The sequence below is a fragment of the Ambystoma mexicanum genome, chromosome 6q (genome assembly GCF_040938575.1).
Source record: "Ambystoma mexicanum isolate Mex_15411 chromosome 6q, UKY_AmexF1_1, whole genome shotgun sequence".
NCBI lineage: Eukaryota > Metazoa > Chordata > Amphibia > Caudata > Ambystomatidae > Ambystoma > Ambystoma mexicanum.
In genome coordinates, this window is record NC_090937.1 from 1,616,704,977 (window position 1) to 1,616,717,858 (window position 12,882).

General features: G+C 45.6%; 1 protein-coding gene across 2 annotated transcripts in view; it reads right to left on the bottom strand.

Annotated features, from left to right (window-relative positions):
• Positions 1-710: 710 nt before the first annotated feature.
• Positions 711-12,882, bottom strand: part of LOC138516912 (T-cell leukemia homeobox protein 2-like) — a 224,273-nt gene continuing 212,101 nt past the window's right edge. For both annotated transcript variants that reach the window (XM_069632370.1, XM_069632369.1), the window contains one exon: positions 711-1,796. In XM_069632370.1, the coding sequence (XP_069488471.1) occupies positions 1,580-1,796 (217 nt within the window). In that variant the 3' untranslated portion in view covers positions 711-1,579. The remainder of the gene's footprint in view (positions 1,797-12,882) is intronic.

Here is a 12,882-nt window from a genome sequence, read left to right on the forward strand (position 1 = left end):
TGAGTTGCGACTTTGACTGGCTACCACAATCCAGGGTTTTATCCTTTGCAGTTGCTTAATTACCACCAGTTGTCTGTGCCCCATCCAGTTCCTTGTTATCCGCATTCTCACCACCTCGTCATCGTCACCGCTGACTTTCTCTCATTTCCGCTCGGCCTCACTCCAAGCAAAGCTATCATGGTTGGATTTTCTGAACTTCGAAAGTAAGCCCAGCTCTTGGGGACCAGATCTTCTGTGCAGCTGATTTTGGTGGGAAGACTTTGCCAGGGCTTAGTTGGGGGAGCACCAGTATTTATGTTTTGCAGCATTTGTGTTTTTTTTATTCCATGCTGGAGCCCAGACTCCCCCCCCCCAAAACGGCAGAGCCATCCGTGCATTATTGCATCATAAACTGCCCTAAAGTAGGGACGCCGGATGCGCTGGGGCCCGATCAACCTCAGGGAAAGCCATGATGATGCGCTATGCTATGAACGGGATATCCCTAAACTCTGGCCAGCAGCACCCCCCCTCCCCTAAAGACACGTGCGTGACGCACCACGATAATATAGCGTGGTAGTTTGTATCTTGAAATGTAATGTGGAGTGCCTACTTCATCGTAACATTCACTATGATATCAGACTTTCTTCTCCCACGATGCCTTGCATTGCGCCCTCAACAACCCCCCCCCCCCATCCCCCCACTGCACTAGGAACTTCCTGACGCACCCCAGGTTCATCCACATTTTACTTATTTATTGGCAATACAGGCCTCGTAATAAATAATTTACACTGGGTGCCACTGTAGCGCCTTGTGGCATAACCAGAAAAAAGCACTATCACAAGGTCCTTCCTAACAGTGTGAATACAGAGTCCCTTATGTACAAAGGATAGAGAGGGCAGTCTTTGTTTGACCAAGAGGGTGTGTGGGGTCACAGGGTTGGTAGAACAAATGTTTTTTTTTCTTGAACAGAACAACAAACCATTCCCAGCATTCGGTACAGAAGGCAGTGCCTCAGAGTCCGCCACTGACTTTTGGAAACAACTGCAGTGAACACACCACACTGGACAAACACGTTTCAGAGTCACTGTTCTGGTTCACGAACTTGTCTAAACCCGTTGCTTGCTTTCCTTAATAACAGAGTGGCTGGATTTTCAGCAGAATGGGGCTGCGTTTCCCAGAAGGCCACACGCCGTGGTGTTGGGCTTTTCAGGCCAGAGCTTGGTGCAGTCAGGTGATCGCCAGCGGCCAGAAAGTGTGCAGCTGTGATTTCCAGAGGGGCCTTGTCCGCTGACACGAGTAAAGCTTGGCAAAGTGCGCCCCCTAGTGGAAGTGTATGTGCACTGCTGGAGCACCCTCACTTGAGAAATGGGAGGAGCTGGTTTTAATAGCACACGTCAAGGATTGTCCTCAGCTTGGCAGGCCTCGATTTTCTCGACTGTTCTCCAGTCAATATCAGCTGGTGCCTCATGTGTGGCTCTTAATAGCAACAATTGCAGGTCCATTGAATTACCTGGAAAATAAACGGTCTTTCTCATTTTTTTACGGTCTATGAAGTGCAGTGTGTCCTTTTTGCAGTCAGGTAAGAGGAGGCCTCTCGTCTTCAGACCACTGTCGCCACCCCGGAGACCGAGGTCACTTTGCTGTCGTCGGCCCAGGGCTGTAGGTTCTGCAGGGCGTACAGCGAGGAGTTGTGGAGGCACAGGGGGTCCTGCTGCAGAGGCTGGGTCAGGCTCTTCTGGAAGGCTTCCTGTTGCAGGTGGATCATGAGCCGGTTGGCTTGCTGCCTCTCCGCCTCCCGCTCCTCGGCCGTTTGCCGCCTGTAGGAAACAGAGGGACACAGCTCATGACACTGGCACATGGCGGAACATTAGCTTACAATGAGCAAATGCAGAAACACATTTTCCTCTCACAGCTTTTAACTAAGATTTGAAATGGTCAAATTCGAGACATGATTTTCCAGGTCAATAATTCTTTGCAGGCCTCAAAACAAAGGTTATTCCCCAGAGACTATATAAGGCCTCCTCTGCTGTTATTGGTAGGGTGATGGGCAAAGTCGATGCCCATGCCATGATCCTTTCTAGGGTGGGCACTATGAGGTCCAGTATAAACAGTGTAAGCTACTCAGGTTGTAAATGTGCTTGCCAGCCTCTGATTATGGCAGGCCACCGCCTTGTAGGGACACTAGAGGGGGAAAGGCTTATATAGGAGATGCAGTGCCAAAATAAGTCAATGGCACGACTTTTGATCCTGGGTAGAAAACTGTAAAAGCCAGCATGGTTCAGTGCCCAGAAATGTGCTCTTTGTGGAAGAATGTGTGCTTTAGGAATTGGTATTATTTATTTATAAAGCGCCTACACACAGGCAAGTGCTTCAAAGCACTCAAGGATGGTAGGGACCAGAGGAAAAAAACAAACAGTCGCTCAGAGCCATTGAAATTCTCAGACGATAAGAGTATGCACGGGCGGAGTAAGTGCGTAAAAATACATTGAACGGTTTGGGAGACAGCAAATAGGCCTAACAGCGATTCTGCAGTTTTAACAGTGCAATTTAGGGGTGAAGACTAGGGAGAACAAACAGATGATCTTCAGGCAAGTACGGACGAGCAAGTGCAAGAGGGTCGCATGGAGGGCGAGGGTCAAGTGCCTCTGATCGGTTGTGACTGGGGTAAGTGCGGAGAGAGCCACTCTTTTGGATTCATTTAGAGAAATCAAGAGCGTGTATTTAGGTGTGGTGTTGATGTCGTCACACCATCGGTGAAAGTAAGGTGTCAGTGCCACAAAGTGCCCAGCAGTGCCCACATTTAAAAGGATCCATGTCTGAATATTCTTCTAAAATGGGCGACATTTGTGAAATGCCGCCTGGAAAAGGCTACCCCCACAACCTGCATGCTTTCCTCTTATTTAACTCCCCTTCCCATCTCAATTTCCGGGGGTCCCTCCTGCACTCCTATCCCCACTACATAGCCCCGCACCCAGAAGCCTACCCCACCCATGTACCTTCAGCATGTTTGTCATCTCTGCTTGCGGTCTCCCCACAACTGCGAAGCGCGACACAGTGTGCATTGGCCTATGCACACTGTTGTTTGCGCATCAGGCCATGAGCCTGTAGTCTGGAAACAGCAATCGAGTTAAATAGCTTGTGTACCCGCTCCCTGAAGAATCCAAAGCTGCCCAGACCATAGGTTGGCAAGGAAAAGAGCGTGGTAGGTAGTGGGGGGGCAGGGTGAAGTGTTGATGTTGGCCGTGAAACTACCTAATTTCCATTAGAAACAGTATGTCTGGGGTCTGGGTACAGACCCCAGACTCCAGGCTCTGGACTGGTGGTGGAGAGAACCCTCTGTTGTTCATTTACAGGGTGATGTTTTCGGATGAGAGAGGCTAGCAATAGACCCCCAAGCCCAAGAGTGATACGTCATTCTACACTCCCAGGACCCTCCCCCAGATTCAAGCTGGGAAGAAAACCAGTAAGCTCTCAGCTTGGAGGATCCCACCTGCACAGTGGAGAGATTTTTCATTTTTGGTGGGGGTGAGGGCTAAGGACATAGTAAATGAATCCCCATGAAAGACTCGCCTCCCTTTGAAGAGGAGAAGAAATTATAATCTAGACATTTCAATTTGTAATGTACTGGGGTGACAAATACCAAAAAATCAAAAAAATTCTATCCCTGGCAGAAGTAGATGAAATGGCAGCCAGGGTGGAGCCGCGGGCTGCCCAGGTGGCTATCATGATGGATAGCCAGGGTAGAGCCACAGGCTGCCCAGACGGCTATCATAACAGACTCCTTCTTTAAGTCTATCTAGAAACCATCTCTGAAGGCAGATCCAATTGGAGAAAAAAACTAGGGCAGACCAGGATAGGACCAGGAAGGACTGAAGAGAAGACCTGTCAGCAGAAAGTCTGCAGGATAAAGCAGGAAAAAAGCAAAAGGTGATGAAGGATTGAGATCCTAGGTGAGCGTGTGGGCCTTCGAACAGATCCACAAGTACACAAGTACAACAATTGGAGAGGCTAAACCTTTCAGCCAAGAAAGAAGACAAGGAGACCAAAAGACCAAGTGGGGCTTCTCAAAAGAAAGCTTGCCTGGTCGCCCAGTCAGTGTCTTTGGCTACAGGGCCACCATGGGCTCCAATATTTCTATAGAAGAACTGCCCCCCAATAACTTCAAAACCATCTACCATCCTAGTAGACACTCCAAGTGTGAAAAGAGCCCCAATATTTTTAAAACAAACTGGCAAGCAGCAAGTAAAAATACTACAATGGCTGGAGTTAGGTTGGGGCAAGGTAAGCTCACTGTTCTTCCCATAGCTGCAAATGGAGTTGGTAAATCGCTGTTACTTGCGGCATTAGCACAGAGGGCGGGATCGGCCCAACACGACTTGCAGAAGCACGTTGCTCCAGAGAAAGGAAACAAGGAGGTAGGGCCTCATTACAAGGTTGGCAGAATGGGTTCACCGGCACCGGAAATGGTGCCGGTAAACCCATTCCACCCTATTACAAGGTTCCCTTGCGGGACCCGCACAGAACGTCTGGTCAGACCAGACGACCTTTACAGGTCCCGCAAGGGGACCAAGGAGCTAATAACGGGCCCGTTATTAGCTCCATCCCCATTCCCATTGAGCCCTATGGGGGCTCGAACGAGAATGAGGAATGGTTTTGTGAATGAGGAATTACCGGGTCCTCCAAGGTTGGAATGACCCGGTATTTCCTCATTCACAGACCCCGGACACAATTTTGGAGGCAGCCATGGCGCTAATAGCACCACGGCTACCTCCAAACTCGTAATGAGGCCCGTAGTCTCTGTCGTTGCGGTCCCGAGATTCTGGCTGAACCTATTTGCTAAGAACACACAGTAGAGGTGTGATTTTATCATACTTTAAAAGGGTGTCAAATATATACTTATTCGCCTCAAAGGACATAGAATTTGTGCGATTTCCTGTTACCCACAACTCGTTTTTGGCGGAAGTGGGTCTAACATCAAGAGAGTCACAAAACGCTATCTTGGGCATGAAAAGTGAAGTGGAGAGGCAAGGTTTAACTGTTCCCTCCTCGGCAACAGTAGAAGAAAACAGTTCGACTTGTGCAACCCAAACAAGATACAGCCAGGACAGAAGCTAAATTCATGGGTTTTAGACCTCCTCGGCACAAAAAAGGACCTTTGACAAGACTCCTAAAATAAAGTGCATACCCTTCTTCCAGAAATCCTGTCCTAAGTGCTGCAGAAACTGGGGTTGGGTTCGCTGTCTCTTTAGGCAGAATGAAATTCGCCTGATAAGTTGGAACATGTGAGGTCCCAATACTTTTACAACAAAAAAAATGAAAGACCACCTGTTTAGTGATACTGGGCCTCATTACGAATCAGGCGTTAAGGGGTTAACGGCGCCGTAAACGGCGCCGACCCTTAACGCCTGATTACAAGGTCCGTTAGCGCCATGGTGATATTAACGCCTGCTTTTTGCAGGCGTTAAAATCCATGGCGCTAAGGGACCATGGTGCTAATAACGCCACCGTAATTTACGGTGGCGTAATTAGCGCCTTTCCCCATTCCCATTATGCCCTATGGGGCAAAAATGGGAATGGGGAAGGGTAAAATGGAAAATGGGGATTTACCGCCCCACTCACCTTGGAATGGGGTGGTAAATCCGCCATCCACCATGGTGTAAACATAGTTTACGCCATGGTGGTAAGGGTACGACCCAGGCGGTAACTTAACGCCTGGGTCGTAATGAGGCCCCCTGACAAAATCATCCTTCAGGAAACCTGGCCTGTCAATCCAACAGTTATTCAAGGCTATTCGATTCAATTTACCTGCCCATCAAAAATCGAAAGGCAGGCCATCTGGGGGTCTCCTGATGGCCTTCAAGAATTCATTGAGCAGGGAAGTTATTCCCATTTTTAACAACATTAAGGGTATTCAAGCATGTAAATTTACGTTAAGAACTCAAAAGCCAGAGTTCCCGGTTGTAGTTATTAACATCTATTGGAACCCCGCCTGGATTGAACTTCAGACCTTTTTAGTTATTTTGACATCACTATTTGAAAAGATTAAATTTGACCATGGGGGAGCCCATATAATTCTAGCAGGGGATCTGAACACCCAGTTTGTCCAGGTCCCAAAGGGTAAGGAAGTAAGGACCCGCTTGAGAATCTTGAGTAAAGGAAAAATCTGGGAGGAATTCATTGGTGCTTGGGACTTGAAAATGTTAAACGGGGGACACTCCTCCGGCATCGACCTGGTCTCGAGGGCAGTCTTGCTCTGCTTCAGACTACATTTTCATGTCAACTGGATTGCTTTCCCAAAGTATATCTTTGGTAATAAAGCCCGAAGGAGAGAAAGACCACTCGTGCCTAGAGTTGACATTTTCAGATCTTTCTTTCACTTTGATAGATAAACAAACGCAGAACATAACAACTAATAAGGGAAGAGCTTGCCTTTCCAAATATAAACTGGAGGGCAGAGCCCTGAATAACAACTTATGGAAAATCCCTGACAACGTGCAGCAGACAAATTGCCAGCCTGGAAAATGTGTAATGTTTATCTAGTCTACCTGCCCGCTAAGTGCGGGCATATCAGGGAGGCGGCACCACCACTGCCAGACATTTGATGAAGAAAGGTGGCTATATAAAAAGTCATTACGACAGAAGCTGAGTAAATTGAAAAGGCTAAATCTCAGCTCAGAAGAACTCAAGAGAGAATCTAGGATCCTATCTCTCGAACATAAGCATTGGTCATGTTTGTTAACATGTTTGTTTGTGCATTTATATAGCGCTACGAAGCCTCAGGTATCTGAGTGCTACTTATTTCCCACAGTGTGTGGTGCTCATTTATCGACCTCGGAAGGATGAAAGGCTGAGTTTGGCCCTGCCGGGATGCAAACCTGCGTCAGCAGGCTCTGCATGGATGTCAAAGCGAGCACTCTACTCGCTGTGCTATCTGACTGGTCTCCAAAATAACTCCAAATATTTCTGGTCAGTAATTAGTCAGAGAAAAATCCCAATAGCATTCAGTGGAATCTAGTGCCTGAGGCTAAGTGGATAGAATATCTCACTAAAATATGAGAAAATTGTCACACGGAATTACATAGACCCGGCCACAATGTTAATTGGCACCTTTCTTTTGACAAGCAGGACTTAGCAGATTTAATTCATTCACTTATTTATTTTATCTATTGCATTTGTTTTACGCCCAAACACAGGGGTATCACAGCGTAATTTACAGGCATGCTTGGTCTTGGTTGTTACATGTTTACAATGATCAGGACAATTTACAAAGGTAAAATATACTTCTTTGCATGAGAGAAATGCTTGCAGTGGTGTTGTCTTGTTACGTTACTTAGAAGACTAGCAACACTAAGGAGATGATGCTAGTTTCAGACAGGCATGTACATAGTAAGTAAATAAACAGTTTTGTATTCAGTGACATTACATACTTAATTACATAATTGCTTGGTCTTCCTCCTCAAAGGCGACAGGCTCAAATGGGCTAACCTATCAGGTTCTAATGAATAATAGAGCTGGCTGGTCCAAAATGTTGAAATGGTTCTTTAAAGATATCCTTGAGAAGCAAATGTTCCCTCCTTCATGGAAAGTTGCTACATTTATTCCATACTTCGTGGGGGAGCCGAGAGGTTACAACCGGCGAATTATCACACAATTGCTCTCCTTGATATTGAAAGCAAACTCGTCATGAAGATTCTACTAAGAGACTTGGAAAAATGGGCTAGCGCAAACAGATCCTACGTTTCAGACAGGGTTCAAAAGAGGTTTGTCCAATGCCCTAAATGGGCTGGTCCTCAACTTGATTAGTGAGAACATTAGGCACAAAGGAGAGGCACATCTATATGGAGCCTGGGCTGACTTCTCAAAGACCTTTGATCAGGTGATTACAGAAAGTCTCTGGAATAAGTTGAGAAACTGGGGAGTACCAAAAGGCCTGTTATCCATGCTCGATGAGTTGCACAAGGACACTACACTGCGACTACGGCGGGACGAGGAAGGACATCTGTCAGACTCCATTAGGGTTGAGAAGGGAGTTAGACAGGCTTGTCAAGGAGCACCATTCTTTTTCATCTATATTTGGCAGATCGGGGCCCCTAACTGCGATCGTCTGCTTTGGCCAGCCCGAGGATCGATGCGGCCAAGATCCACTGGCTGGCCTATGCAGATGACATTGCTCTTTTGGATAATTCTGCCGTGGGGCTGCAGTGTTTACTAAACAGGCTGAGTGATTTTGCAAAGAGGAATGGGCTTTCGATAAACCCAGTGAAATCTAAAGTGGCTGTTTTTATGCATACAAGCAAAAGGTTGGACTTTACTCAATGGAGCTTAGATGGCCAGGTCCTCTCGAGAGAAGAAGTAATGAATTTGGGATATGTGGTTTATGCATCCCCCTCATTGAACAAGGTGGAAATGGACGTGCTGAACAAAATTAAGCAGCTTATACAGCAAATGAAAAGGGTATTTTTCAAATTCTGTAAATTTTCGTTTGTTCCTTTGATTAAATTTTATATGGCAAAAGTTATTCCAGTGATCGCATATGGGATAGAGGCCACACCCAATCTGTGGAATATAGAATGGCAAAAATTGGAGGGCTCAATTTGGAAGAGAGTCTTCGGACTCTCTGAGCCTTCCGGTGTCGAGTCTAAGATTTGAGCTGGGTTTGAAATCCCTGAAAAGTATTGCAGAATGGAGTCTGACCTCTCTTGCTCGCTTAATTATTACAGCTCAGGAAGGCTCATATATGCAGACATCAAGGTTCACTTGGAACATTTTAAATCAAAAACGTTGGGCCTCATTATAAGTTTTCCGGTCCGGTAACAACGGTACCGGTAAGCTTGCCGGTACTGCTGTTACCGGACCGGCAAATTATGAGTTCTGCTTGAGGGTGGCTTCCCGCTCGCCAGGACTGACCTGGCGGGCGTACCAGCACCCGCGAGCAGAGCATGTCGGATGCAACGGCACCATTCTGAATGGTGAAGGTGCATTCAACCTCCCCATTCCCCTTGAGCCCTGTGGGGCTCAAATGGGAATTGGGAGCATTTTTTTCTGGCGCCCGTGAATGGCTAAATACCGGTTTGGCGGGCCGTAATGACCCAGTAATCGCCCATTCGCGGGTCCCGGTAATATTTGCAAGTTTGGCGACAGACTACCAGTTTTACCGGCAAGGCTACCGCCAAACTTGTGATGCGGCCCATTGTCCCTATTAGTATCAAAATTAAAGGAGATTTTTGCCATGGCTAATACCGATTTTGAAACATCGATTACCAACCCGGTTAAAGCCAAAATAGAGCTCGAATCAATGGATTGGATTTTAACAGTCAATAAGATGCAATCTATAATCATGTCAAACCAATTATTGTCGGTTGACAAGAAACCAGGGACTCTGCCAAGTTATCTTGTAAAGTTTCCGGACTAGAAAATCAGAAACGATTTCCCCAGAACTCGCCTGAATCTTTTACACACAGGAGAGGTTCTTGTGAAAAGGGTCCAAGGGGAGGCCGCGGCTAAACTGTGTAACATATGCACAAATCCGGAAAATCAATCTTTGAAACATCTTTTGTTAGAAAGCGAAGGTTCCGGCCACTAAGATGGGCCCTTTTTACCAGATTCATGGCTAGTGAAGATGTTTTGAGATAGACTGATTTCTGGTTACAATACCTCATTAACAATAGCTTTGGTCCAGGTTCTGGAAAGAAGTAACTTAAGATCATGAAAATAATCTTTTCTTTTCCTTTGAGCACAATTTCGTTTTTATTCATACGTTTGTGACTAATTGTAAGAATAAGGGAATTTTATATGTATTCTATTATTAGAAATATTAGAAGTGTACTTCTTTTTTTCTGATCTTTAATTTGTAAGAGGTCGCTGTATAACCAAATACAAATATATATATATTTTTTTAAATGACAAAATTGTTATATTTTATGTCCAGCTGTTGCATTTGGCAGAACATGTTTTTTATTTGTATATTATTTTTTCCTCGATACCTGTGGCCTCCTTTATGAGGTTCTGGGACACTTTCTGTTTCGTGATATTTCTGTGTCTCAGATAAATTACTAATGTGATTAATGAGCAAATTGAAAAGTCAGCCTGTGTTGGACACTTTCAAAATGGCTACCATCTTCTCATTATTATTATTATCCTTATAATTATTATTATTATATGTGGATCACCGATGTGTGCCACCGGTGTTTGTGTTTTTAGTAGTGAAAGGAATGTGTTTTTCCTTTTAGTTGTTAAATGCAGTTCTCAGATAGAAATGTGTACTGTTTCCAAACCGTTGTATTTTTCCTGCTTCCAGGAGTTGTACAGCCTTTTAGAAATTACTCCAATTTACAGACCAGCGTTCCGGGCATGCTTTTCCTTCAACTAATAAAGTTTAAAATGCATTGGTCCTTCATTTCGAGAAGAAACTTCACTGTGGCTTTCTCTTTACAAATCTTTTCACTCTACACCATCTGACAAAGTCAGCAGTGGGGCTGTGAAAGCAAATGCTTTGTTTGCGAATGCTTTGTTCAATGTCTACATAGTATTTTCAGTTAGTCTAATAAAAGGTATCAAAGCCAGCATCTTGAGTGTAGCCTCATCAAACGTCTACTTTATAAAGCTGAAAACACATCATCTATTAAAAATGATGCATACACCATTCGGAATACACGCCTCCAGTCAAATCCATTTCTAGCCCCCCTGAGGGTCCAGAACAAAAGAGATTGGTCGCCCCACCGCTAGGTGCTCCACCCATCTTAATAATGTACTAGGTGGACAATACCATCCTGATGCACATGATTATGACCGGATTACTGGCTGCGCTCAGTGGGTTGGGTTATTGTGAGGTTTAGGGAGGTAAATATGTATTTATTTATTTCATTTGTAAAGCGCAGATACAACCCGGAGGCATTGAGGCGCTCAGAAATGTTCTTGGTATGTGCGCCAAACAAAACTAGAAATCAGCCCAAAGTATGCCTTCTTGGGGCTTGGTCAGTAGCGCCCTATCCAGAGGGGAAGTGGGGTGGTGCCTTCCCATTTCTAAGGGGCTGCCACTGCTATGGAGAGTGTGCCCCGTCCATAAACCTGGTGGTGAGCGGTCAGCGTGCCATGGCCATCTAGTCCCTACCGTATCAGAAATCCTGCAGGCCCATGTGTGCGGCTCACAGGGGTGGGCATTGAGAAGCAAATGTGGGCAGAGCCGGAGCTGAACTGGGCAGTAAGAGCCGCAGACGGGTGGAACCGGGCTGTAGAAGCCAGATTCAGGCAGAATGAGCAGCTGAGAGCCACACGGGACAGGAATGGTCCGGAAGAGCAACATGGGTCAGAACTAGGACAGCAAGCAGCATGCAGCAAAAGTTTGTTTACAGTGGCACTGCTGGCATATCATTTTGAGGCACACTCTATGGCTTACTATAGGCACAAGCAGCATAAAATATAGTTTACCATGACAATGCTGGAACATATTGTTGAGCAAGGTCACACGATTCTTTAGGTGCAAGCAGCATGAAAGTGTGGTGCTTTCTTCCTGCCTGATCTTCTATGAGGTTCTGAGAGTGGAACGTGGAGTGAGGACTGATTGTGTGTGTTCTTTGTGTTCCAGCTAGAGTGAGGCTGTCTGGGGGCGAAGGTGTGTCGGTGGATGTTCCCGACTATGTCCGAGTCCTGTAAGCTTTGGGCTGATCGATCCGGAACTCTAACAAAGAAAGAAGCTTTCCTTTTGTACCTGCGGCTCTTGGTGATCTCAGGGAAAGGACACTTTGCAACATCTCATAGCGACGTTTGCTGCAGTCAGGAATTATTATATAATCTTTTTTGTTTTGCATATCGGGAGGATAGCTCAGGGGCAACGTGCTCACCTTGGAAGAAAGACGACACGGAGCACCACAGGTTCGATTCCCCGGGTCCGCGCTTAGAAACCTCAGGGTACTAAGTGCGTTATAAATAACCTATCATGTCCTATCAGTATGGTCTATAAGTAAAACCTTTTATACACCAATATTGGATGTTTTATAATATTAAATTCATACCATAAGATAGCCAATGAAAACAGACGGATTATTAGTACTTATAGCCCCATCAACTCTCCCAGTTCATTGGTGAAGACACACTTCAAATTAGGCGCACATTTCTATTTAAGACTTCGTTGCATATCAAGTTCAGTATCCTCGCTCTTTGTCATGTTGCGCAATGCTGTCCTCTGGTGGGCATTTATAAGCACTGCATGAGTAAAACGCATTCGCCTGTTCCAGCTATTCCAACCAGTGTACATCCAAAATGTGCATTTTCCAAACATCCTAAATTCTTTCGACCTATAATGAACTCATATTAATGAAAACTATGAAACTATAAAATGTAAGATTATATTATCAACACGTCCTTACAGCTGTCATGTTCTTCTGTAAATCCTGAGCTTGGGCTAGGCATAACCGACAGGTGATGTTCATCCGGGGACACTGTTTTCTAGCCTCTTGATGTAACAGGCTAAGCAAGCTCTTCGTGCCCACGTTCAGACCCTTGCAAGGCAGCCATATGCTGACGTGCGCTGTTGCAAATGGGTATTAAAGTACACAAACCGTACACCCTCGTTTGTCTCGGGAGGACAGCTCAGGGGCAAAGTGCTCACAGAGCAACACAGGTTCGATCCCCGGTTTCGTGCTTGGAACCCTCTGGTTATAGCGCGTTATAAATAACCTATCATATCACATCTCAGTAAAAGCATCCATTTCATGCGAAAACACTATTGCAACCCATGAGGTCCTCATTTGCACAAGTTTAGTGTCTGCATCGGCATGCTCCCTGATTTACTGCTTGCAATTACACACAGACCCTACATATACAATTACAATCAATCCCTTTACCACAATCCCATTCTATCTTCCCAAATTGTTAGTTCTGTGCAAGTGTAGCCTGTTCCTGCTT